The sequence below is a fragment of the Cladosporium halotolerans genome (assembly GCF_011745625.1).
Source record: "Cladosporium halotolerans strain TM138-S3 chromosome Unknown Sca2, whole genome shotgun sequence".
NCBI classification, from domain to species: Eukaryota; Fungi; Ascomycota; class Dothideomycetes; order Cladosporiales; family Cladosporiaceae; genus Cladosporium; species Cladosporium halotolerans.
This window is the reverse complement of record NW_027191453.1, coordinates 1,222,972-1,250,263: the sequence shown is the minus strand read 5'-3', so window position 1 is coordinate 1,250,263 and position 27,292 is coordinate 1,222,972. Positions and strand designations below refer to the sequence as shown.

At 57.2% G+C, this 27,292-nt stretch overlaps 8 protein-coding genes across 8 annotated transcripts; 3 read left to right on the top strand and 5 right to left on the bottom strand.

Annotated features, from left to right (window-relative positions):
* Positions 1-221: 221 nt before the first annotated feature.
* On the bottom strand, positions 222-5,453 carry WHR41_00950 (uncharacterized protein; the record flags this gene model as incomplete). Its single annotated transcript, XM_069369556.1, has 1 exon — positions 222-5,453. One exon carries the CDS (start codon positions 5,451-5,453, stop codon positions 222-224), a length of 5,232 nt encoding a protein of 1,743 aa, XP_069233646.1.
* Positions 5,454-6,133: 680 nt separating this feature from the next.
* WHR41_00949 (uncharacterized protein) lies at positions 6,134-11,305 on the top strand. Its single transcript, XM_069369555.1, has 2 exons — positions 6,134-10,462; positions 10,523-11,305. The coding sequence occupies exons 1-2, from the start codon at positions 6,241-6,243 to the stop codon at positions 10,915-10,917; spliced, it is 4,617 nt and encodes a 1,538-aa protein (XP_069233596.1). The 5' UTR covers positions 6,134-6,240; the 3' UTR covers positions 10,918-11,305.
* Positions 11,306-11,708: 403 nt separating this feature from the next.
* On the top strand, positions 11,709-14,093 carry WHR41_00948 (uncharacterized protein; the record flags this gene model as incomplete). Its single annotated transcript, XM_069369554.1, has 5 exons — positions 11,709-12,157; positions 12,228-12,316; positions 12,368-12,538; positions 12,594-12,618; positions 12,671-14,093. The coding sequence occupies 5 exons, from the start codon at positions 11,709-11,711 to the stop codon at positions 14,091-14,093; spliced, it is 2,157 nt and encodes a 718-aa protein (XP_069233597.1).
* A 572-nt stretch (positions 14,094-14,665) lies between these two features.
* WHR41_00947 (uncharacterized protein) lies at positions 14,666-15,776 on the bottom strand (the record flags this gene model as incomplete). Its single annotated transcript, XM_069369553.1, has 2 exons — positions 14,666-15,701; positions 15,760-15,776. The coding sequence occupies 2 exons, from the start codon at positions 15,774-15,776 to the stop codon at positions 14,666-14,668; spliced, it is 1,053 nt and encodes a 350-aa protein (XP_069233594.1).
* A 2,728-nt stretch (positions 15,777-18,504) lies between these two features.
* WHR41_00946 (uncharacterized protein) lies at positions 18,505-18,993 on the bottom strand (the record flags this gene model as incomplete). Its single annotated transcript, XM_069369552.1, has 1 exon — positions 18,505-18,993. One exon carries the CDS (start codon positions 18,991-18,993, stop codon positions 18,505-18,507), a length of 489 nt encoding a protein of 162 aa, XP_069233595.1.
* A 1,190-nt stretch (positions 18,994-20,183) lies between these two features.
* ro-4 (Actin-like protein) lies at positions 20,184-22,529 on the bottom strand. The gene is made up of 3 exons (XM_069369551.1): positions 22,133-22,529; positions 21,183-21,990; positions 20,184-21,109 (listed from the first exon to the last, which is right to left on the bottom strand). Exons 1-3 carry the CDS (start codon positions 22,433-22,435, stop codon positions 21,078-21,080), a joined length of 1,143 nt encoding a protein of 380 aa, XP_069233814.1. The 5' UTR covers positions 22,436-22,529; the 3' UTR covers positions 20,184-21,077.
* Positions 22,530-22,886: 357 nt separating this feature from the next.
* On the bottom strand, positions 22,887-24,194 carry WHR41_00944 (uncharacterized protein; the record flags this gene model as incomplete). Its single annotated transcript, XM_069369550.1, has 1 exon — positions 22,887-24,194. The coding sequence occupies one exon, from the start codon at positions 24,192-24,194 to the stop codon at positions 22,887-22,889; it is 1,308 nt and encodes a 435-aa protein (XP_069233815.1).
* A 1,492-nt stretch (positions 24,195-25,686) lies between these two features.
* On the top strand, positions 25,687-26,316 carry WHR41_00943 (mitochondrial 54S ribosomal protein mL58; the record flags this gene model as incomplete). Its single annotated transcript, XM_069369549.1, has 1 exon — positions 25,687-26,316. One exon carries the CDS (start codon positions 25,687-25,689, stop codon positions 26,314-26,316), a length of 630 nt encoding a protein of 209 aa, XP_069233813.1.
* Positions 26,317-27,292: the final 976 nt, after the last annotated feature.

Below are 27,292 nucleotides of genomic sequence, written 5' to 3'. Positions count from 1 at the left end.
ACAGGAGAGAGGAGTGATCGATGGGGAATGGAACAGCTACGGCAAGATTTTGTAGAAAAGCACGATTGCCTGCAGGCGCATGCATAGGGAAGAGAGTAGTCCATTGTATAAATACTACAGAGGGTCATTCAAACCCAGAAGAGACACGCTTCAACTAGCGTGCAATCATCAAATTATATTTCCCTTCTCCGTCCAAAAATGGAACAATGCTCGGACCCATCTCAAAAGTCCAAATCAACCTCCCTCCTCCCACCAACCGGCCTCTCCCTCCTAACAACACTCTTCGTCCCCGCAGGCGGCTTCTTCTCGCCGAAATTATGCAACCGCTCCCCAACGAGGTACACCTCATCCCTGACTCTCGACCGCCACCTCTCCGTCGCCCGAGCGACTTCCAGCCCTCCAAGCAACACCGCGACGACCGCGCCCGCGCACGGGAACGAGTAGCGGAAAATCACCGTTTGCACATCGCTGTCCATCCCGCACCCGAGCCTCCGCGCCGCAGAAATGACAGTCCACGCGCCCAAGGGCGGGAAAGCGAAAGTGAGCGTCGCGAGGATGAGAGCGGGCAGGATAAAGAAGCGGGTGGCGAGGCGGGTGTTGGGGTTGAGGTAGCCGGCGGCGGTGATGCGGCGGAAAGCCTCTTTGGCGCGCGAGGGCCGGCCGGAAGCGAAAGCTGTCGAGACGACGATGCGGGAGTATAGCAGGCCGAGGGCGAAGTCGCTGAGGAGGTGGACGTTGTGCTCGGCGAGCCAGGGGCCGGGGCGCGGAGTGGCGGCTGGCGTGATGACGGTGTCTGTTTGGTTGAAAGTTTGGGCAGTGATATTTGTCGTGCTGATTGTGGCGTTCTGGGCTGCCTGCTCGTGAGCTGACGCGACCATGTAGGTGTGCAATGGCACAATCAGGTAGAACTGGAGGGCGAAGGCGAAGAACATTGGGAGCCCGATGCCCATGGAACCATAGACGTAGGCGCACTTGGCGAAGCGGAAGGCGAGCTTCGCTGTCCTGGCGCACCAGACTCGCAAGTCGATCGACTGGATCCTATCCCGAAGGTGACGAACGGCCGATGCACTCTTTACAGCAGCGTACAGTAGGCCGCCAAGCGCGTATGCGCCGATAGTGTAGGAGTAGATGTCATTGACTTGAACGCCAGGGAACCACCAGCCAAACGCAGTCCTGCCAAACACCAATGGTACAAGCGTGGCGCCTAGGCCCACGGTGGCCGAAAAAGCCCAAAGACACACCATGAAGAGAGTCACGCGCACTCTGAAAAGCGGCGGGACGTACATCTTGGCGAAATGCTCGTTCTTATTGCCGTCCTTGTCGACAATGTACACGTCCTCGTCATCCGTGTGCAAGAACGCTTCGCCCGCCTTTGGTGGCCTATACTGGTCATTGCACGGTGTAAGAACGTACTTCCCATCGCGCTGAAAGTACACTTCTGGCGTGGACTCCGAAGAAGGATTGAGCTTGCGGTCCGCCGGAACGGTGCTGCTGGCGCTTGTGTCTGCCCTTCGCATGAGGAAGAAGCTCGTCCATGATTTGTGAACGTGGTGTCCCTCTTCGTCCTTGCGACGATTGTCGAAGAGGAAATGCGAAAGGCGCAAGGTTCGAGCGCACCGCCGCAGCCACCAAGCATACAAAGAGTTGACGGTGTCGCTCGGCTTGATCAGGCGGAAGCAAAGGGGAGTCATAAGGTTGTAAAGCAACAGGTCGAAGGGGAACTCGAAAACCGGCTCCGTCTGAAGCCACTGGATGGGGAAGATGCCCTTGAACACCTTGCCGATAGTCCAGATGACGCCGCCAAGGCACAGGATTACCAGAGCACCGTATACCAGGGCAGAAAAGGCGATTTTCCGTAGTTGCGTCGTGACGTTGCGCTCGAGCACGTCCCGTACTGGATGGAAAGTGGGATCATCTGGGTCGCGGATGAACCACAAAACTCCTTTGCGCAGGATCTTGCGGCAAATGCCAACGAAAAGAGCGAAGTGGAACATGTAGCAGGTGCCCACGAACCAGTGTGTGAAGCAGAATGTGTAAGGGCTGGTCGCGGCAAAGTTCAAGCGGCTGGACACAGACGCATCTCCAAACAGAGGAAGGAAAGCGAGGTCCAGGAGTAGCCCGCAATAGAGCGGGAAGACCAGCATCTCGATGCTTATGATGAGAATCACTTTCAAGACTCCACCTGCTTGGCGAAGGGTGTCGCGTACCATCTTCTCGTAACGTTGCCAGGTGGGGGAGCTAGTGATGGGTGTGTCTGCGGCGACATACAACGCAGCCACCATGGCGAGTGCGATGTATCCAGACAAAACAGCTAGGACTCGATCCGAGGAATTCCAGAAAACGAGGCCCGGTTCAATCGAAGTAGGCGAAGTCGACGGAACTTTCAAAGTCAGGGCGCCAGTCTTCAAGGTTCCCATAACTTCAAGCGACGACGTGGTCCACTGCTGCAGAACACCAACACCCGCCATCAGCCTTGATGGAAGGGCAGGCGTATGTGACAGCAGGCTCATAACTCTATCCCAAGCCGCTGTAGGAGAGCCACTTGAAATGACCTCGGCTGTGGAGAAGATAGCGTGGCCGATGAAGGACAGGACGGCGTTGATTTCCTCCTGCAGATCGCGCAAAGATGCGTGCGAATGAACACTCCATCCGAGGAAGAACTCGTTGATGCCCGCGTCACCGGCAGCGTCTGCGACGAACAAGCTCTGCAGCCGGGCGCCGGAAGCCGTAGCAGTGTTCATGGAAGCATTGGTCAGCTTCTCCAGCAATGAGGAAGCCGGTAGGCGCAGTAGAGCGCTCAAGCACTTGTAGGTGACTTCGCTCAAGCAGCCAATGACCATGGCCGTCCAGCCTCCCACGAAGAGAGATGTGTCAATGGCGAAGTCAGCAACAAAAGAAGCCGATTGGAGCGGCAGCTTGAAGATGAAGTAGACTGGGCTCCCGATGAAGCTAAGCACCAGTTTGCCAAAGGCGTAAGGAAGACCAACAGCGCTGAAGACGGTGCCAGAGACCAGGACAAGGCAGAACATTGAGGTTTGGAAAAGCGCGGTTAGTGGGCCCTGTAGACCCATGAGCTCGAAGATGCCCTCCAGATCCTCTGCGTCTTCAATGGCCTCTGCTTCCAAGCCAGCCTGCGCTGCAGCAGCAGCCACCTCGGGGTCGGGCCCATCATTAGGCAGATCTCGTTCTGCTCGCTGCTGAGCTTGACCAAGGTTGCCGTCGGCTTCTTGTACACGAGGTTGCTGTTCATCCTGATCCTGGACACGTTCTTCGCGCGCAGGAATGGAATCCACCGCATTCGCCACGCTGATGTCGCCCCAGAACCAGTCTGCCAGGCGCGTGAAGTAGCCATCCTGTCGGTTTTCGTGCAGCCTTCGTGTTCGGTCCTCCTCTGTTTGTGGTGCAGCTGTTTCGTTCTGGGAGCCCGCGCCCGCTAGATCACGGGCAGCGGGTTCTTGGATCTCGTCGAGCCCAAACTCTTCCCTGAAAGCACTGCCGACGCGGGTGGCCAAAGATTCCTCTGGGGGCTGACGGACCTCCCCGTTGGATTGATCGTCGTTCGCAGAGGCCGTCGGCTGCTCAGAATCATCTTCCGTGGGCTGCTGTGAATTTTGACCAGCAGCCTTCGGGCTCCCCTCTGCATTGTCTTCCGCCAGCTGTTCATCTTGCGGTTTCGGCTCAGGCACCGGCCTTGGATTTCCTGTACCGCTGCGCTTGATGTTCTTCTTCGCATCCGGCCCTGCATTGGCAACCGGGATGCCTTCCTTTTCAGCATCATAATGCGGTTCCGAAATACGCTCGCTCAACTCAGCCAATCTTTCCGCCAGCGACGGCCCGCCAGGCTCCGCAACATGTTGCCAGCTCTCCGTCGACGATGATGCAGCAGCTCTAGAGCCTGCATCAGCAGCCGCAGTGTCCGCTCTGTTCGGGTCGCCGTGCACCTGGCCGAAAATGCCGTCCGCCTCTTCGAGCAAGCGTTGGATCTGAGTGGCGCGCGAGGAAAACTCACGCTCAGGCATGGGAGGCCGCGCCACCGAGTCGTCATTCTCTGTAGGCTCGATGCGGTTTCCACGGTCTTGACCGAGCACCTCATCGAGCCTGACGTTCTTCTGACGAATCTCGGATACCAGCACGGCCTCCCACTCCCTGCGTTCCGCGTCCGGGAAAGATGCAAGCTTCGAGTAAACGGTGTCGGTGAAAGTGTCCAGGTCTGGTGGCGATTCGTAGCCAGCTGCGCGAATCTGCTCGGTCACGATCGGTGCTCGCGCTTCGAATCCGTCCCTGTCTCCGTTCCTGAGTCGCTCGGTAGCGACGTCGATGATCTCCTCGAGCCTTTCCCAGCCGATGAATTCTGGTCTCTCCAGCCCGATAGTGTCCATGTTTTGCCGCTGCGCATCCTCGGTCTCTCTTTGAAGCTCCACCAAACGCCTCCGCGCTTGATCCAACAGTTCCTGTTGCCTCCTGAACCGCTCGTTTTCCTCTTGTACGCGATCTGCCGCCTCGCGTAGTTGCTGCTGCACGTTGTTCAACTGGTCCATGTTGACCAATGGCTGTTGCTGCACGACCCATTCGCGAATGAGGAAGATCAGAATGAATCCAATGATCACGACGCAGGTAATGAGTTGTCCCTCGAAAATGTCAAGCAGGATACGGTTCAAGCCGGGATTGGCCGTGAGTTCTGAGAGGTAGGTCCAAGAAGAGAAGATGGAAGTGTCGGCCTCTGGCCATGGCGCCGTGTCCGCAGTCTGATTTGAGCTCGTCAAGTTGGGACTCGACGTGAGGCCGTCAAATGCGCTGTACACAGGACTGAACACGCTGCCGTTGGCGGATCCAACTTGCTGATCGCCTAGTATCCGCTGCCCAGCCTGCCCCAACGCACTGTCTTTCAAGAGCGTCCTGGTGATGCTGCCGCTCGAACGTTTCAGCTTGTAGAGGTACATCTCTCTGGCCCAACCAGCGTCCAGTGTCCAGAACATCCACCTCCAGGCCCACCGAATTGCCCAGGGCAAAATGACGAGCCACACTAGTCCCACGAGCAGCGCTCTGAACCCATTAGATATCGTCTGACCCACATGTACCAGCGCTCTTTTGAAAAACACATCCAACGGCAACTGCGCAGGCATATTCGCATCGTAAAGTTTCGTGAAGCGGAAAGGCGTCTTGCACAGCTCGCAGTGTTTCTTGTGGGAGTGCGAAAGCCACTCCATGAGGCATTCCTGGTGGACATATTGAATGCTGCCACTGCATTTGCAAGGGTGGAAGAGCGGCTCTTCGGGGCTACCTTCGCTGCGACATATGCGGCATGTCGGATGGGATTCGGAGTTCGGCTCGCTGGCGGCTTTGGATTCGATGGTGTCTTTCCGGGAGAGGTCTTCGAATGGGACGTCGCCTAAGGGTTCGTCATGTTGAGGCAGAGGGCCGTCAAACTCGACGTAGTCACCGAAGTTGTCCATGGCGTTGGTGGGGTGGATATGCGTATACTCGTAGCCGGTGAGGCGTTATCTTTTGGAGCTAATTGATCATGGAGCCGCGGTGGCTACCTGTGTCGGCAGCACTCTTTGTATGCGGGCAAGTACCGGCGGGCTGTAGGGTAAGGTGTATTTGCTGTCTTGCGTAGGTGCAAACTCGCCAAAAGTATGATGATCAGGAAGGTGGTCGGTCGGCGGATCGCGGGGAAACAAGAGCAGGAGAGCCAGTCGCCGATCGCGAAACGCTGCTCAGTCAGAAGCGTTTGCGCTTGATAATGGGGATGCCCTTGGTTGTGGTAGGCACGCTACTGAAAAATCAAGAGAAAGGTGCACCTAAGACCAGCGGAAGCGTGAGTGAATGGACGATCGCCTTCACATGCCTGACACGCATCGTCAGGGCAAGGGTCGTCGCTAGCGGCGCAGGGTGGCAGCCTCAGGCAGATAAGCGTAAGCCGGAGCTACGTCAGAACGGGGGAGCACGCGAGACGGCCACGGCTTCCTTGGAAGTGGAAGATCGCCAACCTCAACGTGCGCCACCACATCAGCGAGTCTGCACTGCTGCTGTGTGCTGCTGAGGGAGTCTCCTTATAACACGTAGCCAGAGCAATTCGCCGCGCAACGATACTTCACATTGCAAACCCAGCGACGCATCGAAGCAACCTCGCAAACATCCCCTAAGCTCACACAGCTCATGCTCCGATAAAGCTCGACCGGGGAGCTTGTAGGTTCATTAGCGTCGCTGGCTCACGTTTCCTCCGGCGCGTTCACCACCATGGCCTACGAGCCAAACGACATCACCAAACCAACCATGCCTGCCCAGCCGAACGGCACTACTGCCACCTCCGGCTCGCACGGCTCCAAGTCGTCGCGTTCGTCCAGACGAAAAAGCAGCAGGCGCTCCTTCTCTGGATGGATCGTCGATAAGGCCGCGAAGCTGCTGATATGGTACTCCCTGCTCACCATCGTGTTCAGGTGTCCATCCTCGCAGACCGATCTTCGCGATGACTCGCCTCAAGTGTGCAAGCGTTATCTGCAGGTCAGAGACTACGTTGTGCCTTACGCCCAGCCATACTACGACCAGCACCTCTCTCCATACGTGCAGCAAGCCCAGCCGTACGTCGACCGTCTGAACAATCAGGTCTACAAGCCAGGTTTCGCCCTTTACCAGCAACATGCCGCGCCCCGTGTCGCCCAAGCTCAAGAGATTGGACTGAAGCAATGGGACAAGACCGTCAAGCCGCAGCTTGAGGTCGCAAGACAGCATGCGTCCAAGCAGTACGAGGCAGCGCTGGGACCCTACGTGAACAAGGCATATGATTCCGTGAACCCTCACTACCAGTCTCTCAAGACTTCTGCTTCGGACATCTGGGAGCTCGAGGTCCAGCCTGTCTACCGCAAGACCGCGCCCTACACCCAGAAACTCTTCACTCAGGGCCGACAGTTCGCTGTTGAAACCGCCCTACCTCAGGCTCAGTACGCCGGCAATGCGGTTTGGTCTTTCTGGGTTCGCCAGATCTGGCCCAAGATGCGCGTCCTGTACGGCGAGAACGTCGAGCCGCAGCTTATGCGCATCACGGAACGTCTTGGCCGCTACCGCGACGAAAAGAAGCTGGAGGCTGAGGTCAAGAGCATGGAGAAGTCCTCAAGCGCTGAGGAGGCTTCTTCCTCCGCCTCGGCTTCCGCCTCTAGCGTCTCCTCTGCCGTCTCCGAGGCCACGAAGGGCGCATCCTCCGCAAGTAGCGTTGCTGCAGAGCCGTCTCCTTCCGTGGAGCCTCGCGAGCTGTTCCTCCAGGACCTCAAGAGCTGGGAGCAGGTATGCTCGAAGGCGGTTGATGAGGGCGCTGAGCATCTCAAGGAGCGCGTGGACGAGATTACGGAACACCAGAAGAAGAGTCAGGTCGATGGTGTTGGCAAGGCCCTCGTCATTCAGCTCGAAGAGACCGTTGAGGGCGTGATGAACAGTGTCAAGGCACGGATTCTTGCTATCGTGGGCGGCCTGCCAGAGGACCCTAGCGAGGAGGACAATGAAGAAGTCGAGCTCGCTCTTGCTTCAGCTATCCGCTCGGCTGGACAGAACGTGAAGGCCCGCGCACAAGCGATCAGGGAGTGGCATCAGGCTTACCAGAGCGAGACCACTGAGCTCATCAACAAGGCTCTCGAATCAACCCTGGAGACTGTCGACAGCATCCGCGAGATCCGTCTCAGTGAGATCGGACGTAAGTACTCCGACAGCGGCCTCGCACACAAGGACTGGTCCAAATACAACGACCTGAAGAAGGCCACCAAGGCCTGGCGCAAGGACGTCGAGAAGGTCGCTGTCGAGCACGATAGCATTGCTTCCGCCAAAGACGCTGCTCAGAACGTCGAGCACGACGGCATGACTATCGCCGAGAATGCTGCCAAGGAACTCGCCAGGCTGAAGAAGGTTGGCCAGTACAAGATTGCCCTTGAGGAAACCACCGATAACTTTGAGACCAAACCTTGGGACGGCGTCTCCAAAGCCGCACAGCGCAAAATTGAGCAAGCGGCCGAGGCTTCTGCCGCTGCTTCCCGAGCTGCTGCCAGCGGTAGCTCTTCCGCCGAGGACATGGTCGAGTCTTTGACTTCTGCCGCCGGAGAAAAGGCTTCTGACGTTTCAGAGGCGATCGCTGGCTCTTCTACTGGGTCCGTAGAAAGCGTTGTTAGCCAGGCGTCCGAAGCCGTCGTTGGTAGTGAACAGCCCAAGGTGGAGAGCGTCACTAGCAAGGTTGCAGAATCTGCTTCCAGTGCTGCATCAGATGCTAGCTCCGTCGTCATTGGTACCGAGTCTTCCCTCTCCGACTCTTTGACCGACGCCGCATCCTCCGCGTCTGAGGCGGTTGTTGGCTCAGAGACGCCTGCACATGAGAGCCTTGCCTCGTCTGCTTCTTCCGCCGTCTCCGATGCTTCGAGCAGCCTTGACCCCCAGGCAGCCAGTGTCATTGCTTCCGGGCGCTCAGCAAAGGATGATATCAGTAGCGGTGCTTCTTCCATCGCCACTGAGGGTGCTTCCAGCGCTTCCTCTGTTGCTTCCGAGGCCTCTGATTTCGCTTCTGATATTGTTGAGGAGGCGTCTTCGGCCAGTGCCACCGCTTCCTCGAAGGTCTGGGGTGGTGCAATGGCTCAGGCTGTCCCATCCTCCAGTGGCCCCATCTTAGATGATGACCTTGACGAGGATACTGAAGATTACAATGAGCGTCTCCGAGAGTTGGCTGACGACGTCCTGGACCAAGGTGCGCGTCTCACCCAGGCCATCCAGGATGCTATCAGGCCTGCTACCTCTACTCAGGGCAGCGTCGAGAGCGCTTCCTCTGTCGCAAGTGAGCAATACGAGAGTGCCAGGAGCGCCGCAAGCAGTGTTCTCTTCGGTGCTCAAGCCGAAGGTACTCAAGCTATCAAGGAGCAATATCAATCTGCCGTGACGGCCGCCTCGTACGCCATCTACGGTACTCCTTCACCCGTCGGAGCTGCCTCTTCCGCTAGCTCTGCTGCCTCTGTCGCTGCTGAGCAGGCTGCTCAAGTAACGGAAAGCCTTGCCATTGATGCTGCCTCTCGCTACCAGGAGGCGAGCGCTCAGGCGAAGTCTCACTACGATGCTGCCAAGTCTCGTATCTACGAACAGATGGGTGGCACCGCTAGACCCATCCACCGCGAGATGTTCCAATCAGCCAAGTCTGCGTATTCGGATGCTGTCTCCGCCGCAAGCGAAAGGTACAGTGTTGCCGCCGAAGCTGTCCCCACCACGCCCCCTGTCTTCGAAAAGGTCGAAGACGCTTACGAGAGCATCAGCGCCATTGCCGCGTCTCGTCTCGCCGAAGGACTGTCCGCAGCTTCTGCTCAATACCAGAGCGCCAAGATTGCTGTTGGGGCAGAGCCGACTCCCGCTCACCAGGCGTACCTGGCTAACGCCCAGCAAGCTTACTACCAAGGTATTGGCTACGCCCACGATCAGTACTCTTCCTTCGTTGGTGCAGCGAGCAGCGCCGTCGGTGCTACTCCGACTACCGGCTGGCAGGCGTATGTTGCAGCCGCTCAGAGCACTTACGAAGCTGCCGTCGCTGCTGCCAGCTCTCAAATGCAGGACCTATACGCTTCCGCAACTTCGGCCGCGGGCGTGACATCCAAGTCTCCCGCTCAGGAGGCCCTCGATGCCATCGCTTCGCAATACGATGCCGCCTCCTCTGCCGCTTCGAGCCAGTTCGCCTCGGCCACCAGCGCCTACCAGACCCCGGCTTACCAAGCTTATATCAACGCCGCACAGGCTTCCTACAGCTCTGCGGTCTCTGCTGCGAGTGCGAACCTCGACGATCTGACCAACAAGGCCCGATCGGCAGCTGGTGCAACCAGCAAGTCCCCTATTGAGTCTGTGGTCGCGGAAGCGCAGGCTCAGTACGAAGCCGCCGTCGCTGCTGCCTCCTCTCAAATGATGTACGCGTCTACCTATGCGCACGATGCTATCTACGGCACGACTCCTGCCGCCTACGACCAGGCTGCTTCAGCTGCCAGCACTGCCATCTTCGGCTCGCAGACTCCTTTCATGGAGTCAATGGCTTCTCGCGCCGAGGAGAACTGGGAGTCTCTCATTGCCCAAGCAAGCGACCAGATCTACGGTCAACCTCCGCCTTTCACCGACGCGGTCTACAGCTCAGCTTCCTCCGTGTACGCTCAAGCAACCGAGGGCGCCGTCTTCCAGTACGAAGCTGTCCAGTCGCTGTTCTCCGAGCTCATCAGCGAACGCGAGCCTGAGTTCACCGAGTCTGTCATGAGCCGTCTCCACTCCGCATACCACACTGGCGCCCCTGACTTCGCTTCCGCCGCTTCGAGCTACGCTGAGGATGCTTACCAGAGTGCTTCCTCCGTTGTATCCAGCGTGTGGACCCCGCCTCCGACCATCGAGGCTGTCCTCGACTCCGTCGCAGAGCAGATCGAGAGCGCCGTGGACGCCGCCAGTGCCCAAGTCTACGGCACCAGCAAGGGTAAGTCACCATCACCCCAAACACTCCAACCCTGGCAAAGCAATACTAACCTCCCCCCAGGCTCTTACGAACAAGCCTCCTCCGCCGCCTCCTCCGCCTACTCCTCCGCCAGCGACGCAATCTACGGCACGGAAACCGGCTACGCCGAAGCAGCGCAGAGCAACATCGGCGTGGCCGCCGAGTCCGCCTCGCGCGCCATCTCCGAAGCCCTCTTCGGCACCTCTACGGGCCCCGTGCAAGCCGCCACCGCCGCCGTCGCGGAGCAGGTCGAAGCGGCCCGCGAAGCGATCAGCAGCGCGCTGTACGGTGAGGCCGAGCAGGGCGCTATGGAGAGCGCCGCGAGCAGGATCTCGGATGCGGTTGAGAGCGCGAGGAGCAGAATGGGCGAGTTCGCGGCGAAGGCCACTGAGGCTGTCGCTGGTGAGCAGGAGGATGTGAAGCACGATGAGTTGTGATTCTCTTTCTCTGAATAGAGAAAGGGGATGGAAAGCTGAGTTGACGAGAAGAGCGGAGGAAGTAATGCTACGGCTCAATACGACGGGAGCACGAGATCATGTACTACGACTTTTGCGCGGCGGGTGGAGGATGTCGGTGAGAAAGCGAGGGGGAGGGAGAAGGGAGAGAGGAGAGTGTTTTCCATTTTGTGTTTTTGTCCGGTCTTTACGAAATTGTACGCATGTGTCCCCTGTTTGTTTGTAATTAGGTAGCCTCGCCGCTTTGCTTGCTTTGCTTTGCTTTTGATGGTAATCTTGTCGATGGCTTGATTGACGAGTTCTGCGGCGGCGGAGGATATTCCCCCTTTTGCATGTAGCTGTCTGTACGATGGGTTTCATGGATCTTAAACTCATTAGTGAAGGGTTTGTTCGTCTTGTACACTCAACGTATGCAACCTCATGAATGCAAAGTGCTTATTATTGTGTCGGGCTCAGGACATCGAAAGTTACGGAATCGGAATTAAGGTTCGAGCGCGATCCGCAGACTTGCAGATTCCAACACATTTTGGAATCCTTCCTGTCCTAGAACACCGTCTGATGACTGGTTCGACAGCGCAAATGGCGCAGCAGCTTGTGATGCTTCGGTGCAGCCCAAGCTGGGACTAGGGACCTGCGTCGGCATCGACGGAGCATGGCGCAGTGCATACAGGTGCACATCTAGAGTTGCTTACTATATCCACGGCATTTAACTGTAAATGTACCGCATTTCCCATTGCTCACTTGATTATACCTTACCAGCATGAGCAAGAATCATGGATCCCTTAAGCTTGTGCGCGAACATCATCACCGTCCTGCAAGCAGCGCACGATGTCATCACCATCTGCTACGACTTCAGAGCGGCGCGCAAAGGCCGTCCGTGGTCTCTTAGCCGGGTCCTGGACCAGGTGATAGATCTCCGCTCTATGCTGGAAAGGCTGGAAAAGATAGCAGCCGAGCAAGACGCGACGTCCACTAAGAGCGGAGATGCCATGAAACTGCTGTGTGCATCAGGCAGCTCTCCTCTGATCGCCTGCGAGCAGGAGCTGCATGCCCTGCGAAAGCTCTTGCTGCCTTCGAAGTACGCTGGGAAGCCTGGGACGAGACGATATGCTTTGATCGGAAGTCTAGGCTGGCGGCTGAAGGACTCCGACGCGAAAGCCTACCTAAAGAGGCTCGAGAAGTGCAAGTCGACTTTGGCTCTGGCCCTTTCCGCAGATCTAACGTAAGTGAACACGCCGTGTGTATGGTGAGCCCACTAGACGGAAAGCCTGTGAACTAAAGGTCTTGCGCAGGACGATTCTGCTGAGCATACAATCTCTGAACGCATCATTAGAATGCAGGGTGCAATCTCTAGATGAGACCTTGCAACTCGCGCAAAGAGGTAGCGACTTCATGCGAGCAAGCACACGAATAGACTGCTAATGTTCATCAGATGACGATTTTCGAAGGCTATTGCAATGGATCTGCCATACTAAGACAGAAGACAGCCACCAGAGTGCGCTCGATTGCTCTACACCAGGGACTGGTGACTGGCTCCAATCCACGAAAGAAGTCAAGCAATTCACGGACTTTAGATTGACTGGCCTCTGGCTTTCGGGCGGCCGTGAGTATTATACACGGTACTAATGGAGTGATTACGTGCTGATCGATGAGCATAGCCGGCGCTGGAAAAACGGTTCTCAGGTAGGCCTATCATTATCTTCTCTGTAACTATTACTGATCAGCCATCACTCAGCTCCAAAATGATAAACGTTATGCAACAAAAAGCCTGTACGCAGTCCGACCTTGTCGCGTATTTCTACTGCGATTCCCGCCGTCAGGGATCTTGTGATGCTGTCGATGCGTTGGGCTCCCTTGTAGCGCAGTGCTGCATACAATCAGAAGACGTGCCAGAAGGCCTTCAAAAAGCATTCAATGAAGCGCATGCAACTCCGCAGAGCACCAAACCGACTCCGAAAGTACTTCAAGAGGCGATCACTTTCTTTGGAAAGCGATATGACGTGATTCTGATTGTCGATGCCTTGGACGAGTGCGAAGACACTAATAGACTATGCGATGTTCTCACAGCCATTCGGGACCAGACTCGATCCCGATTGTTTGTTACAAGCAGGGACCTTCCAGAGATTCAGAGGCGGTTGGATTCGTTCTCACATCTGAGACTAGACGACCTAGGAGAGCAGATGGGTCACGACATCGAACTCTACATTCAGAACCGATTGGCATCCGAAAGGCTGCAGCGCCTGAACCCGAACCTCAGAGACGACATCTTGGACTCACTTCGTGGTCAGTCCGCAGGCATGTTCAGGTGGACACACTGCCAGCTCGATACGATATCTTCGATGCCTACCGGCAAGCAAATCCGGCAGGCTCTGGTATCGTTACCGGCCGGCCTTCACGAAACATATGCTCGGATCCTCCTCCGAATACCGGCCGGGTGCATCGAGTTTGTTCGTAGGACACTGCTTTGGCTGTCGTTCTCAATCTCGGCCATGACGCTAGAGGAAGTTCACGAAGCGATCGCTATAGATCTGACCAGCGAATGCTTGGACGAGGAAGATCGGCTGAACGAGCCGCAAGACGTCCTCACGCTATGTGGGAGCTTGGTAACGATTTCTACCCAAGGCCTCCTGAGTCTTGCACACCAATCAGTCAAAGATTACCTTATGTCTGATGAGATCCGCGGAAATCCTGGCACCAGTGTCTTTGCTTTGTCGAAGGATACCGGCAACCTGCAGCTGACTCGTTTTTGTCTGGCCTATCTCAGATTCAAGGAGTTCGCCAAAGGTCCGTGTCAATCGGCCGAAGACTATGAAGACCGCCTTGCGAACTATCCGTTAGCCGATCACGCCGCAAGATCATGGCCATACTACGCCAGAGCTTGTCCAGAGATCGAAGCGATCGAGCCCGGCATGATGGATTTCTTCAGCCCTCTCAGTCGCTCTACGTTCATGTCCTGGGTTCAGATCCTGAACGGCGACGACGGCCAATGGAAGTCGTACCCGCCATTTGCCACTTCGCTTTACTACGCCTCTTCGTTCGGGTTAGCAGGCGTAGTCAAGCTTCTGATAGCTGAAGGCGCGCACCTCGACGCCCCGGGCAGCCGGTTCGGAGGCACAGCTGTACACGGCGCCATCCCCGCGGCCATCTGGACGTGGTGAAGCTGCTCTTGAATGCAGGAGCGGACCCGAACAAGGCCGACTTCAACGGATTGGCCCCATTCTATACTGCCTTGATGAAGGGAGATCCAGAAATGATCGACGAACTGCTCGGTCGGGGTGCCGAAGAGGGATAGCCGTCTGATCCTTTGTCTACTCATCTAGCTATGCGCCGGCTTCGGGTTCCAACGAAGACGCGACAGAAAGATGATCTAAAGCCTGAGTTGGATTCCTCAACTCTGTCTGAATTACGGTCCGGATTATACTCATCAATAGTCGTTGGCGTCGAATCGGCGGGCACTCCGCTCGCGCGACCATGAATTGTCCCAGGAGGGTCTGGAGAGTTTCGACGGAGCTCTCGATCATCAACGGGTCACTCATTCCATTTCGCAACGGCTAATCAGTCCGTGAAAAATACAAAATAGTAGTGTGGAATCGTCACCTTCGTAAAGTCTGAAAGAACCCGCGACCCGATACCAAGCAGCACCAGAAGCAAGCATGAGAGATCAAGCTCTGCACAACTCCAATGGCCGTACTGTCCGCTCTCCACCTCAACCCCCAAGACACCCACCTTCCTACTTCCGATTCATCATCTCAAACTTCTTCTGCTCATGCTCATAAGCCGCCTGCTGCATCCTCAGCACAGCATCCGAGGGCCCCGCGCCTTGGAAGCCCGCAATCGTGTTCCCACTGTTGACCTGCGTCAGATCGCGTAGCACAACTTTGCCCGCCGGGTCCATGCGGCCCTGGAAGGCCCAGACGGCCGAGTCGTTCTTCTGCACGAAGCCACTGAGCTCGTTGGCGGGCCCGTCGCTGGCTGGCGTTTCATTAGAAGAGTCGCCGGCCTCCCCGTCAGTCGCGGCGCCGTCCCTCGCGGCGTCCTGGCCCTTCCAGGCCGGTGGTCGGACGGCCAGGGCCTGCTCGCGGAGCGCCTTGCCGCCGGCGCTCTGCAGGAGGGCCTTGATGCTGGGGTCTAGGGTTTCGAAGGTCTCCTTGAGGAGCTCCATGGCCTTGGCCTGCGCGGAGTCGTGGCCGGTGATCCTCTCCATGTTGTCCAAGAGGAAGCTGACGTCGGCGATGAAGGAGTCGAACTTGGCCTTGTCGCGGATGGACCAGGTGGTGCGCTTGCGGAGGTGCAGTGGCCAGTGGCGGTGGCCTTTGCGGTGCGGGTTGGAGGGCCGGGGGAATTCGAGCTTCGCGTGAGTTACTGGGCGGAGGTCGTATTTCTGGCGCAGTAGCTCAGTGTTGGAGAGGATGGCGCTGAGTCGGAGCAGACTGGCGGCGATAACGTCGCGCTTTGTCGGATCGCGGAGGGAAGGGTGCTCGTCGTGGAGGTGGTGTATGCGCGTGTCGCAGCCCCAGATGCTGAGCCGCTTGTGGAGAAGGTTGATTTTCGTGCAAGCGATGTCGTAGTCGTAGAAGTAATTCCTGCCCAGCTCGAAGTATTCGAGAAAGTCGACGCAAGTGGTGAAGGCGGATGCGAGGGCGGCAACGCCTATCGCCAGGCCGGCGACTTCAGCTCCAGACAGCTGATCTCGTGATGCAACGCGGGAAGAGGTGTGACCGAGCTGCCAGAGGGTCGGGGAAAGAATAGGTGGAAAACCTGCGGGCCTACATGGGTGTGCTGACACCAAGTTGGGCAAGTCACGGTGATCGTGAAGAGAGGCACCGGAGCAGGAAGCTCATGTCTTCAGCTCGATCTCTTACGACGAGCGCTAGTGGATGCCGGCGTGTTTGGTTACACACGCGCATGCTGTGATCGATAGAGCTTGCCGACCTACAATCTCAAGCGATAATAAGTGGTAGACCGTCTATAACAAAGAGGGAGGCGCAGGCTCGCAGTGTCGTGTGTTGTACTTCGGGACCTGGAGCCCGCTGATCCTTGACTCCAGCGGCAGTGCCTTCGGGCGATCAATCCGCAGTGGCCAGGAAATAAAGCACTCACGCCCACAAAAAGGCGTTACAGCTGGGCCGCTGTTGCATGTAGGTGGTGGACTAATTGCTGATTTGATTGGAGGGCTGAAGCGCAAGCGAGGCGTGTCGCCTTGAGCATGCATTGTTATCTCACAGCCGCGCGCAGCTGGGTCAGATGACCAGCTCGCCAGCTCGCCACGTTGCCAGCCTTGTAATGTCTTCTCTGCGTCAAGCAGTGACCCGTGTAAGCTTCGAAACATCCCAGGAGACATTGCAGGATGCTGTCGACTCATGCCGCGTGTGATTCCTGGAGCGCATTCGGGGAAAGGTGATAGTGGTGACGCACGACAACTCATGCGGACGTGGCAACAAGAGAGCAGCCCTGGAGACGCAGCCTTGAATTTTTACCAAACCAATATTACATTTCGAGACAACCTACAGATTAACCTGAACGAAGCGCCAGGCTCGTTCGGGAACAGCATGTGTAAGTCGTTCTGCTTTAGGCCTTTGCGAGCGTGGAAGCAGAAGCATCAGAAGGACGCCGATAGCTGTATGCCGCCTCCTCCTCGAGCTCGAAGTAACTCATGCACCATAAGTATTCGAGCTGACGTGTCCCAGCGAACGGACAAGAATGGAGGCCGGGCTCCAAAGCTCGCTTGATGAATGGCTCAGGTGATTCTGGCGCGGATAACGAAAACGAGTCGTCGACGATATCATCGCAGTCTGGTGCAACTTCCTCAGCTCCAAAAGAGTTTGTTGACCAGGAGCAGGACTGGTTTACCCCAGGGCGCTACCTGAAGATCTGGGCGGAGACGGGTAAAGACACTGACCATGAGATTCACGTGAAAGAATTCATTCTCCTGGACTCGAAGAACAAAGAAGGCAACGGTGTGCGCATAGACACGCGCACGACAGTGGCGAGTGGATCGTCACGCAACATGATCGTTCTCCTCGGGCCTGATCATGCCAGACGTCCTGGCAGCACCGACCAGATCTTTCTGGAAGAGACCGGACCGGGCGATAAGGTTCCCAAAGACCGCTACGTGCGGCTGGACCACACGTACAACATCCCGTTCGCGAAGTACAAGTGCGAAGATCTGGGTATCCTGGAAGAAGACTCGCTCGACCTCTTGCGTCTCCGATATGTGCTCTACCTCATGAAAGAGTGGAGGCTTACCGACCAAGTCAAGGCGTCGTTCGAGAAGGATACCGCATCGGTGTCGTCGACTGCCTCGTCGATGAGGAATTTTTCAGGTGGCCAGAGAGGGAAAGGATAACGACCCCGAAGTTGCAAAGGGGCTCTGGAACGACAAGCCAAGCAGGCCAACCAGCATGACCATGAGCGCTACCAAGGACACTCGGTTGTTGATCAGACGAGATCGAAGTGCCTGATGTCTTTGCTGAGATACCCTGCACCGCATGAAACACCGCACTAGGTGCCAGAGTCCATCCCGTAGGAGAGTACGCAACCTGGGGACGCGCTTGAAGTTTCGCGTCAGGCCATCACGGCGAAATCCCCAGAGGACCGCATGAGATGGATGGTCGTTATCAGAGAATCCTCGGGCGAGATGAATGGTGGCGAGTGTCACAACGACACAGCTCGGTGCATCTGATGGCGGGTATCGAAGTAGCAGAATACTCTGCTCTACAAGTGCCTCGCAGGAATCAGCGCATCACACCGTTTCATCTGCTGTGGGTCCTAGCCTTCGAAGCAAGGGTACCGTGAATGCTTGTTCATCCAAAACTTACCAGCAAGACACGTGGAAGGGTCGAGAAGAAGGTGCCGAAATCGAACTCATCACGTGAGTCAGCCGACTTGGCCGCATCGAGCATCCCCAGCCGAGAAGCTGACTGCGTCGCCACATCAGCCGCACATCGCATACTCTGACCGACGATGCGACCTTGATGGAGAGACATCTTGTGTGATGAGATGAGTGAGGGAAAAGGAACAAGAGCGTATGTTTGGATGATCAAAATTGTTCTCGCCATCGAGAAAATCGATACAGCTAGCCGTAGCCATTATCCAAGCAAGGCCAAGAAACTAAGCTACAGCCATAACCATGGCCAGAGTAATTACCACCGCATCCCTCCTCCGTGATCAATCCGTCCACGATCAGAATGTGATCGTGGATAATAAAATGAAACAAGAACAGGTAGAATGCCGTCCAGGCAGCCCTCGCTGCGAGGCGGAAGGGTCTTTCAAAAACTTTTGTTGATTGGTTGGTTTGATCCGATCCGTCGAACGCCTCGCTGGGTGTGTGTTGTTGAAGAAAGGTTGGAAGACCAGGTGTCGTGATGGCCTGGCGATTGCCCCAGAGATGATTAAATCAAAAAGCAAAACCCAAGAACTTTTTTGTCGGGTGCGAAAGCAGCCTCTCCGAGATTTGCGCCGTCGCTGATTTGTTGAAACAAGATGATGAAGTCAAGAGTGGAATTGTCCCAGGTTCGTAATGGGGATGTCGATGCAATCGCTGAAGCGCAAAGAGCAACGATTCAGTCTCTACGAGCGCGCGGAGAGCTTGCGAGTGAACTTGCCGAGGGCGCCCTCGATGCTGCGCCTGGCGCTACCGGCACTGCTGCCGCTGGAAACGGACGAGGCATCCGAGGCGACGGCGCGAGGCTGCTGGACGTTCTTGGCCTCGTTGACGAAGTTGGCGGCGCCGCCGCGGCCGATGTGGTAGACGGGGGCCTTGTTCTCGCAGCGGGCGTGCATCTCCTCGTCGAATTGGAACATGGGCTCCTCAGCCTCGGGGGTCTTGGTGTGGAAGTTGCCAGCGCCGCCACGGCCGACGCGGAAGGAGCGGTTGGAAGAGGGCGCGCGGTTGAGGGTGATGCGCGAGGGAGGGCCGGAGGCGCTGGGGCCGGAGGTGAGCTCAGAGGCGTTGTAGCGCTTGTAGTTGCCCGCACCGCCGATGCCGCCGCCGAGCACGAAGGTGCCGGACTTGGGGACGGTGGGGTGAGGCTCGGTGACGGAGTAGTTGCGAGACATTGTTGTGGATGTGTGTGTGATTGTGTTGGTGGGTTGGTGGTAAAGTGTGTGAAGACCGAGTAGTGTCGAAAGGTGTGTTGATGTGATCGACGACCTGAGTTGGAGAGATTGGCAGGTGCGAGGATTAAGTGTCGTTCACAGACTTTGAGTGATAGACAGAGTGAAGCTTGACGATGCGAAAGGGAAAGAGCCTCACGAACCTACGAGCGGCCGGCAGTCTTATAAGCTCAGACGACGAGCGGCAAAGGGATGCAAAACGAGATTTCGGTGCAAATGACACCTACACACGCTGACACACCGACGACGAGCCAGACGATGGCGCAAGGGCCGGGGCAACGCCTGGCAATCCACAGCTGGCGGCCGCAGACATCACGCGCACGCTTGGCCGCGGACGTCCAGCGACGGGGTTTGGATGTACTTGCAGTTAACGGCAGCGACTTTGCAGTTAGCGGCATAGCGAGAGTTCTGCAACGGTCGCAGCGCGTGCACGGTAACGTAAAACTTTTTCTCTCTTACGTGTGGAGAGGCCAGACGGCGGCACTGGGCAGCCAAGCGGCGAGGGGCAAAGTCTCGCGGGTCTCGGTCATGACGACGTGTGCCGCCCAAGCGCGCAGCCCGCCGCTGGCCGCGCATTTTTCTGCGCGCCGCCTCCACACCCAGCCCTGCCATCACGATCTGCCTCCAGAGCTGCTGATCCTCGCATGCGCGCACGCTGTTCTGCCTCGTTCGCGCGTGCGAGGCAGAGCCGCCTGCCATTCGCCGTGCCCACCTCACCTGCTCACCGGCCATCCGACCCCGTGACCAACTCTCGCCACGCCGTGCCAACACTCTAAACGCTCTGCAATAACACCAGGCTGGAAGGACTATCACCCGCACACCCCATGACCGCTGACCTCACGCCCGCCCGGCACACCGCACAAAGCCAAAACACGTGCCGTCGCCGCCGCAGGTCACGGGGCGCACGCCCGCCGCTTGCCGAGCCCAGCGGCTGCGGGGACGGCCGTTTCCTGGGGGTAATGGAAACCTCACTTGGGCCAAAGTCGTCTGCGTGGTAACGCGCCAGCCGTGCCGCCTCCGCGCGCATGGGGCCGGGCGCGTCGCATCGTCAATTTCCTGGGGGTAATCGACTCCGCTCCGCGCTGCGATCGCTGGCGCGGCTCCGCGATGCGCGGATGAGGAGAGCGCGCGCTGCTGGCACGGACTGGCGCTGGCGGGGATCATTGGCGGTGTCTGGCCGGGACGGACGGACAGACGTGCGTGCGGAGGGGTGGTGCTGCTGCTGGTGTTTGTGCCATCGCACGCCAGTCTCGCGTTAATTTGCGACTTGACACGTCGGGGCGTCACCGCATGACCGTCGGCCGCTGCTCCTGGCGAGGAGCATAGGACCTAAATGGCAGATCATAACAAGGCGCTTGCGACGGTCTACCGTGACTATTGGATCCACGTTCAGGCTGCTGCACACGGTGCTGGCGTGCTTAGCTGAGCTACGTACAGTACTCTCCAGCCACGCCGAGGACAGGCGTCCCGCAATCCAGGACCAAGAAAGCTCTCCGCCAAACGCTGCGGCTGCCGTGTCAAGTCTTGATCTGCAAGGTACCTGGGTGCCACCCTCCTCTCGCGTGAGAGCAAGGTCCTCGGACTCGCCGCCTAGCCCCTTCCGTCACGTTACATGAACCCTCAGAAACCTTCCCCGCAATTCCCCATCTTCTCCTGCATCCCGCGGCGGCCAAGAAGTGCTGGCCGCCCCAGGTTTCGTTCGCCTATTCGGGCTCGCAACCAGACACGGCGCGACACTTGTCCCTCCTCTTCTGGGCGTCTCAGAAAGTTAACATGTACCACTCCGGCATTGTTGCCGAGTGCCTCGTGGCAGGCGTCTGGAGCGGGCGATGAGGGCCGTGCCAAGTGCGGAGCCGGCCGATTGGAAGGTCGTGATGTATAGTCAGCGTAGGGCTCCCGAGGTTCCCTCCCATTGCGGCGGGTGACCATTACTGGAGAGGATTGTCATAGGAGAGTACGTCGTTCAGTCGTCATCAAAAGGCGTGTGACTTCTTCCATCAAGCCACCGATTGTCCGTCGAAGCGCGCTCAAGCGAACTTCTGGTGGATGATGTCTGGATCTGCGGGCGATCAATGTTAGCGAGACCTGTCACTACCGCGTCACTGGGTTCAATTTCAAAGATCTCAACTCACTCTCATGCCAGTCATCAACCGTCACGTACATCTTCCGGAAGGTGCTCAGCCCTGCCAGAATGCTGCCGCCGATCCAGGTGCTGTACAGCCTCTCGGGCGGCGCGAAGATCTTGATGCGCATGTCCTTGACCGCCAGCCGCTGCACCTCGTGAAGCAGCCTGTCACCAAAGCCCTTGATCATTGTCGAGCCACCAGAGAGAACAATGTTGCCGAAGAGAGCCTTGCGGAGGTCCATGTCTGACCGGTTGATAGCGTCGACGACAATCTGGTGAAGACCAGGCCACTCCGAGCCGATGATTTCCGGGTCGAACAAGATCTCAGGCGCTCTGAAGCGCTCAGGGCCGACCTTGAGCTTCTGACCGTCAGGCAGCGCGTACTCCGTCACCCTGGTGTTTCCGTTGCGTCCAACAGCGACCATCCAGTCCTTCTCCTCTTTCTTCGGGTCGAGAGCGATGTACGATGTCTTCTCCTTGATCTGCTTGACGACCTCCTTTTCGGCGCTCGTGTGAAACACCCGCCCCTCCTTGCGCAGCAGCGTTTGCAGGTGCTCCGTGACGTCGCGGCCGGCTATGTCGATTCGGCGGATGCTGTTGGGAATTGCGAAGCCCTCGTAGACAGGTACAGCGTGGGAGACACCATCTCCGGCGTCGAGGACAATTCCCGTTGTTCGGCCAGAGGCGTAGAGCGAGAGCACGGCCTGGATCGATGTGTAGAGCGCGGGTACGTTGAATGTCTCGAAGAGGATCTGTGCGGCGGTGTCGCGGTTTGCCCGCGGGTTCAATGGTGCCTCGGTGAGCAGGACGGGGTGCTATAACAATCATTCCCAGTCAGCCCAAAGAACCGTGAACATTTCCCCTGAAGCGTTCAGAAACGCCCATAGCAATCCAAGCTCTTCCCCAACTGTCGCTCCTCGTAGGAACAAGCTCCGCAATAGAAATCGTATCTCTTACCTCCTCACTCAACGTCTTCAATTCATCCGTATAAACATGCTGCCAAATCCGCTCCATATCATCCCAGTCCGTCACAACGCCATGCTCCAGCGGATACTTGATCTTCAACAGTCCCCTCAACTCCTGCGCCCTGTTGCCGATGAAGGTGTCGCCCTCAAGGCCGCCGGCCAGCACGCGCGGGTGCTTGGGCCGGCCGACGAAAGACGGGAAGAAGCACTTGGGCAGGTCCTCGCCGGCGTAGCCTGCGCGGATCGTTCCGCTGCCGTTGTCGATTACTATGGGGGTGTTGTGGAGGTCGGCCATGATTGTTGTGTGGAGGGTTTGGTTTCGTAGAGGAGGGGGAGGGAGGAGAGGGCGCAGGGTGCGCGGCGGCAGGGTGAGGTTGTTCCGGGGGGAGCGTTGCTGGGCTTTGGTGTTGATTGATTGACGTTGGAAGTCGCGCGCGCGTGCCAAGCCACGACTGGAGCTTTGGAGCTTCGAGGGGCGCGTAGGGGTTTCTTCACGACTGCACGGTCAGCGTTTATTACTTTGGGAATGCTTTCAGTGAACAGATGAGTGTTCCGTTGGTGTAACATATGGAATTCGAATTCGGGGTAGCTATACTACATCGCCTATCCTGTACGCAAAGGAAACCATCGTATCAAAAGAATAACGCCGTTCCATTCCCAGCTTGGCCTAGCTGTCCCTGTCCTTTAGAAAATGCCTCGAGGGGCTCCGAAATGCGAATTGAATGTCGTCGCTGTGCGCGACAGATCTACGCCTGCTCCTTCTCATTGGCCTCGTACGGCGGGGCGTCCTCATAGACAGGCGGCGCCTCGGCGTATTCATGCTGCTCCTGCTCAACGGCGTTCTTGTCCGCCTCCTCCTCGTCCAAAGCGACGGAGGCATATCCACGCTTGCCACCGCGCACGAACTTGACCCAGACAAAGCTGATGAGCTTGCCAACGAGCAGACCAACCATGCTGACAGTCAAGCCGACGAAGATGCCTGCCATCACTGGGATGAGAACGGCGACGACGCCCTTGAAGAAGGCGTGCGCGAGGGCGTGTCTGTGGTGAGGGCCGTGGGGACCGTGGGGACCATGAGGACCCTTGTGGCCGTGAGGACCGTGAGGACGCATATGCGGCATGCCACTCTCGAGCTCGCGGTTACCCTCAGCATCCGGAGGCCCAAAGTGAGGCCTGATGTGACCCGGCATGATGTGGCCAGGCTTGCGGCCGCCGCAGCCAGTGAATTTTCCGAGCCTGCTGTTCTTCGCGGCCTCAAACTTCTCGTCGACGGCGTGGAGGAAGCGGCAGAGCGGTGCGGGGAGAGAGTTGCATGACTTGGGCGGATGGCCTTCAGGGCCTTCAGGGTGCCCGTGGTGGTGGGGCGGTGGCGGCGGTGGGCCGAAGGTCATCGGCAGGTGGTCCAGCATGTTCTTGTGTGCCGGCTCGATCGAGAGGATGAGGAGTTCGCCACCCTCGATCTTGAGAAGCTGGATCGCGACCTCGTCGATAGTCATGGGCTGGTCGTTCAAGCTGAGGATCTGGAACTCCAGGGGAATGATCTCCTCATCTCCACTGGCGGAGATCTTCTTCTCTCGCGACATCTTGGTGCCTGCACCACTGATGCGAAGCGGGGTTCCCTTGGTCTCATCGGCCTCCAGCTCCTCGATGGAACTTGATGCTGGCAGCTGGTTGACGATCCAGGAGTGTGCCTTCTCGGCACCGAGAGCATCAAAGCCGGCTTGGACGGGGTAGATGGGTACATTGTTCAGGTTGAGCACCTCGCCGTCCTCGGAGATCGTGAAGTTGAGGACCAGGTTCTTAGCGCCACCCTGGATGGTCACAACATCATCACCCTCCTCCGCAACAGCTTCCTCGGGCTTTGCTGCCGGGAATGCGCACGAAGAGCAAGGCAACTCAAGGACGTAATTCTTGGGGTCTGCACTGGCGAAAGGGTTGATGGCACCAGGCCCACGGTGAGGACCGGATCCCAGCGGAGCACCCGGAGGCAGCAGGAAAGCGCTGGCGCCCAGCGCACTGCAGGTGGCGACGAGGCCGACCGAACGGCTGAACATAGTGAAGGTGTCTCGTATGGTGGTATCGACTGGGCGGTGTCGATGTGAGGTGTTGAAGAGGTGTGGGATCGGAGTCCAAGTGGTTGTTGTATGTTTGAGACAGGCTGGCCCACAGCCCCAGGTGACGCGGCCGGGGCTGGAGGCACGAAGCGGGCGCATAAAACGATCTCAGGAGGGTGGACCCTGTCTCGTGCAAGGCTGCCTGGGATTTGCGCAGAGAGCTGCTTAGGTCATGACGGCACGTCTACTTTGTTCCGAGAGATGGCTCGATTGTTTCGAAAAAAACACTGACTGCTCGTGACACCACAACTGTAACAGTGGTCGCCATCCGGCCTTCTTCCTGGACGGCAATCACGCACATCATTGTTTCTTCCACCTGCGCGCGTTGGCATACGCAATCACCATTTTAGGGAGACAAGCTCCAGCTAGCCCTAACCAAGCACGCCGACCTATCCGTGGCTGATCTTTGCTCTTCTTGAAAGACTCCCACATCTAGGCTGTTCCTTCAGCCTTCGATCTCCTGAACTTCAAAAGCTCACGTCGTCGGTCATCACGCGATATGCAAGCTGATCTGCGTCAAGGCCGGCACGTATACTCCTTCCCTCAACGGATGGCGAGGATGGGTTGCGAGCACTGCGACGAATCTCCACCACTTCGGCGGCTTTCAGTGCGCCGTGGCTAAAGCGCACCGACTAAGGGCCGCGTATTCCTCCATCGCTCAAAGGAAGACACAAACTAGGGTATACGTTTATCAGCCACGCTATCATGCAGAAAATTTGCGGTCATTGTCAAGAAAATGGCGCCATGTGGTCTTGACTGGTTTCCTGGTCGGCGGAAATATTCTGTCGCAGCCAAACATTCGATGGGTGCGCGACATAGCTTTGGGTCATTTTTGACCCCACGAATACGTGAACGCGCGAGTCTTGAAGACTGTCTGTCTGACCGTGTGAGCCATGCAAATGTGTCGTCAAATGACGATGATCTGATCGAGAGAAGACAGACAGAACTATTATTAGACAAGAGTTGATCCTCCATTCGTCACATGATTACCCACCCGTCGCTTGAACCACTGTCAATGCTGCTTTAAAACGTGGCTAGGCAGCCATACTGTGGCATCGTTAGGTCGAAGGATTCCATTGGAGAACGTGTGAGGAATGGTTCAGATGTCTTGCTCTGATTGCAACAGAATGAACGACTGATTAAGTTCTTGCTCTTGAACCACCAGCAAGCGCCCTTTGTCTCCAGTGCATTATGAAAAGGAGTGTTACCTAGTATTTTCCAGGTCATCATTTGTACTGAAATAAAGTGTTCGCCGGACAGTCGAATGTGTAGAATTTCGTGCCTGAGGCATGCATATTGACTCGCGAAGTCTGCGGCGAAAGGGGAAGCCCGCCGCTCGCATCGCAAAGCGCCAGAGCCAGAGCAGCGAGCAACATCCAGCGGGCCCAGGAAATTGAACAGACAGCAGCAACCCAGCTCCGCCGTCAATACAATGGCGCTCTCCTCCCTCAATGGCTCGATACGGCCCTCCCTCCTGCCCTCCACAGAATGGATCTGCACCTCCTGCCGGCGATACCAATCCTCCTTCCGCCGCACACGCAAAGCGCTCCGCGTGAAACCGGACGCCTCGTTCGCGCCCTCGGCGACCGAGACGCAAGACCACATCGTCTTCAACCCCCCCTCCAGCGCGCCCAACGTCTACCACACGCCGCAGAAATTCCTGCCCGCCAACGACCCAAGACGACGCTTCGCGGCGCCCACAACCAGCGCAAAACCCCCATCCACCCCCGGCAGCAGCTCGGGAACGCAACACCCCAATAACTCCAGCGAACTGCCCGCACCCGTGCGACAGCCGTACGAGAAGAAGTATCACGTGACGCAGGCGCAGGTGGAGGAGATCCGACGCCTGCGGGCGGAGAACCCCAAGCAGTGGACGCGGGTGAAGCTGGCGGAGAAGTTCCAGTGCTCGCAGTACTTCGTCAGCCTGTGCTGCTGCGCGCCGGAGATCAAGGAGCAGCGGGACAGGGAGCTGGCGGAGATCAAGAGCCGGTGGGGCCGCAAGAAGACGGAGGCGAGGGAGGACAGACAGACAAGGAAGGCGCTTTGGGGGAGGGATGTGTGAGGGTTGAAAGGGTGGTGGAAACTTTTATTATCTTGTACAATAAGGTCACAAAAGATGGATGGCTATATGGGCTTCACATCGCATGGCATAGCATGGCGTTGACGCTGCCTTCCGGGCGGTTGGCAGGCAAGGGTCTTTGAGCGAGAGACCTGAATTTCGAGGTCGATGGCGCCTGAAGGGGCGTGAAGGACTTCTGGTGTAAGACTCACTACATGTACGCTCGAAATGTATTCTATCAGCAACAAAGACGCTTCTTGAAAGATTCGCATCATGAGGATAGCCATTGGGCCCTAATACTACCTGGCCACCTAGAAGGTCACGAGGCACTGAGGCTCGGTAGCGAAAAATTGACGCTTGCTGTAAATACCTGCATCAATGTCCTGTACGGTGGGCATTGACTCTATGATGGGATGCAATAGCATTTTGTCCGTCATCGAATCTTGCGAGCGGCACCAGCCAGCGACATTTCATCCAGGCTCCAGGCCAAAAGATAATGAGCCAGTCGATCAAACATGATTGAAGGACATATCTACGGTCCTTGTACAAAGCCGCGATTCTGATTGCCGAGCGATGGTGTCTTGGTTCGGGGCCCAACTACGGTAAATTCTCAAAATAGTAGGTCTCGTGATCTTGCCATTGGTTCGGCTAGAGATATACTGTCGAACCTACCGTTGCAAAAATGGTGTCAGAGAGTAAAGGCACTCTGCGTTGTTTTTGATGTCTCTCTCGAGGCGAACTTCCTTACATTCAACGGCAATTGAACACCTTCGACAAATAGATGCCCCGGCAACCCAGTTGTGGGCCGAAAACGTCTTACCGCACTGCGTTCGATCCATTGTGCAAGGTTGTGAACAAAAGCATTCAGGTAGTCCACCACCTTTTGATTATTATGACTGGCCAATATCAACATACTGTGTTGCTCAATCTTTCATACAATAGACACCTGAGGTACGAGCATCGAATACTCACGCGAGGT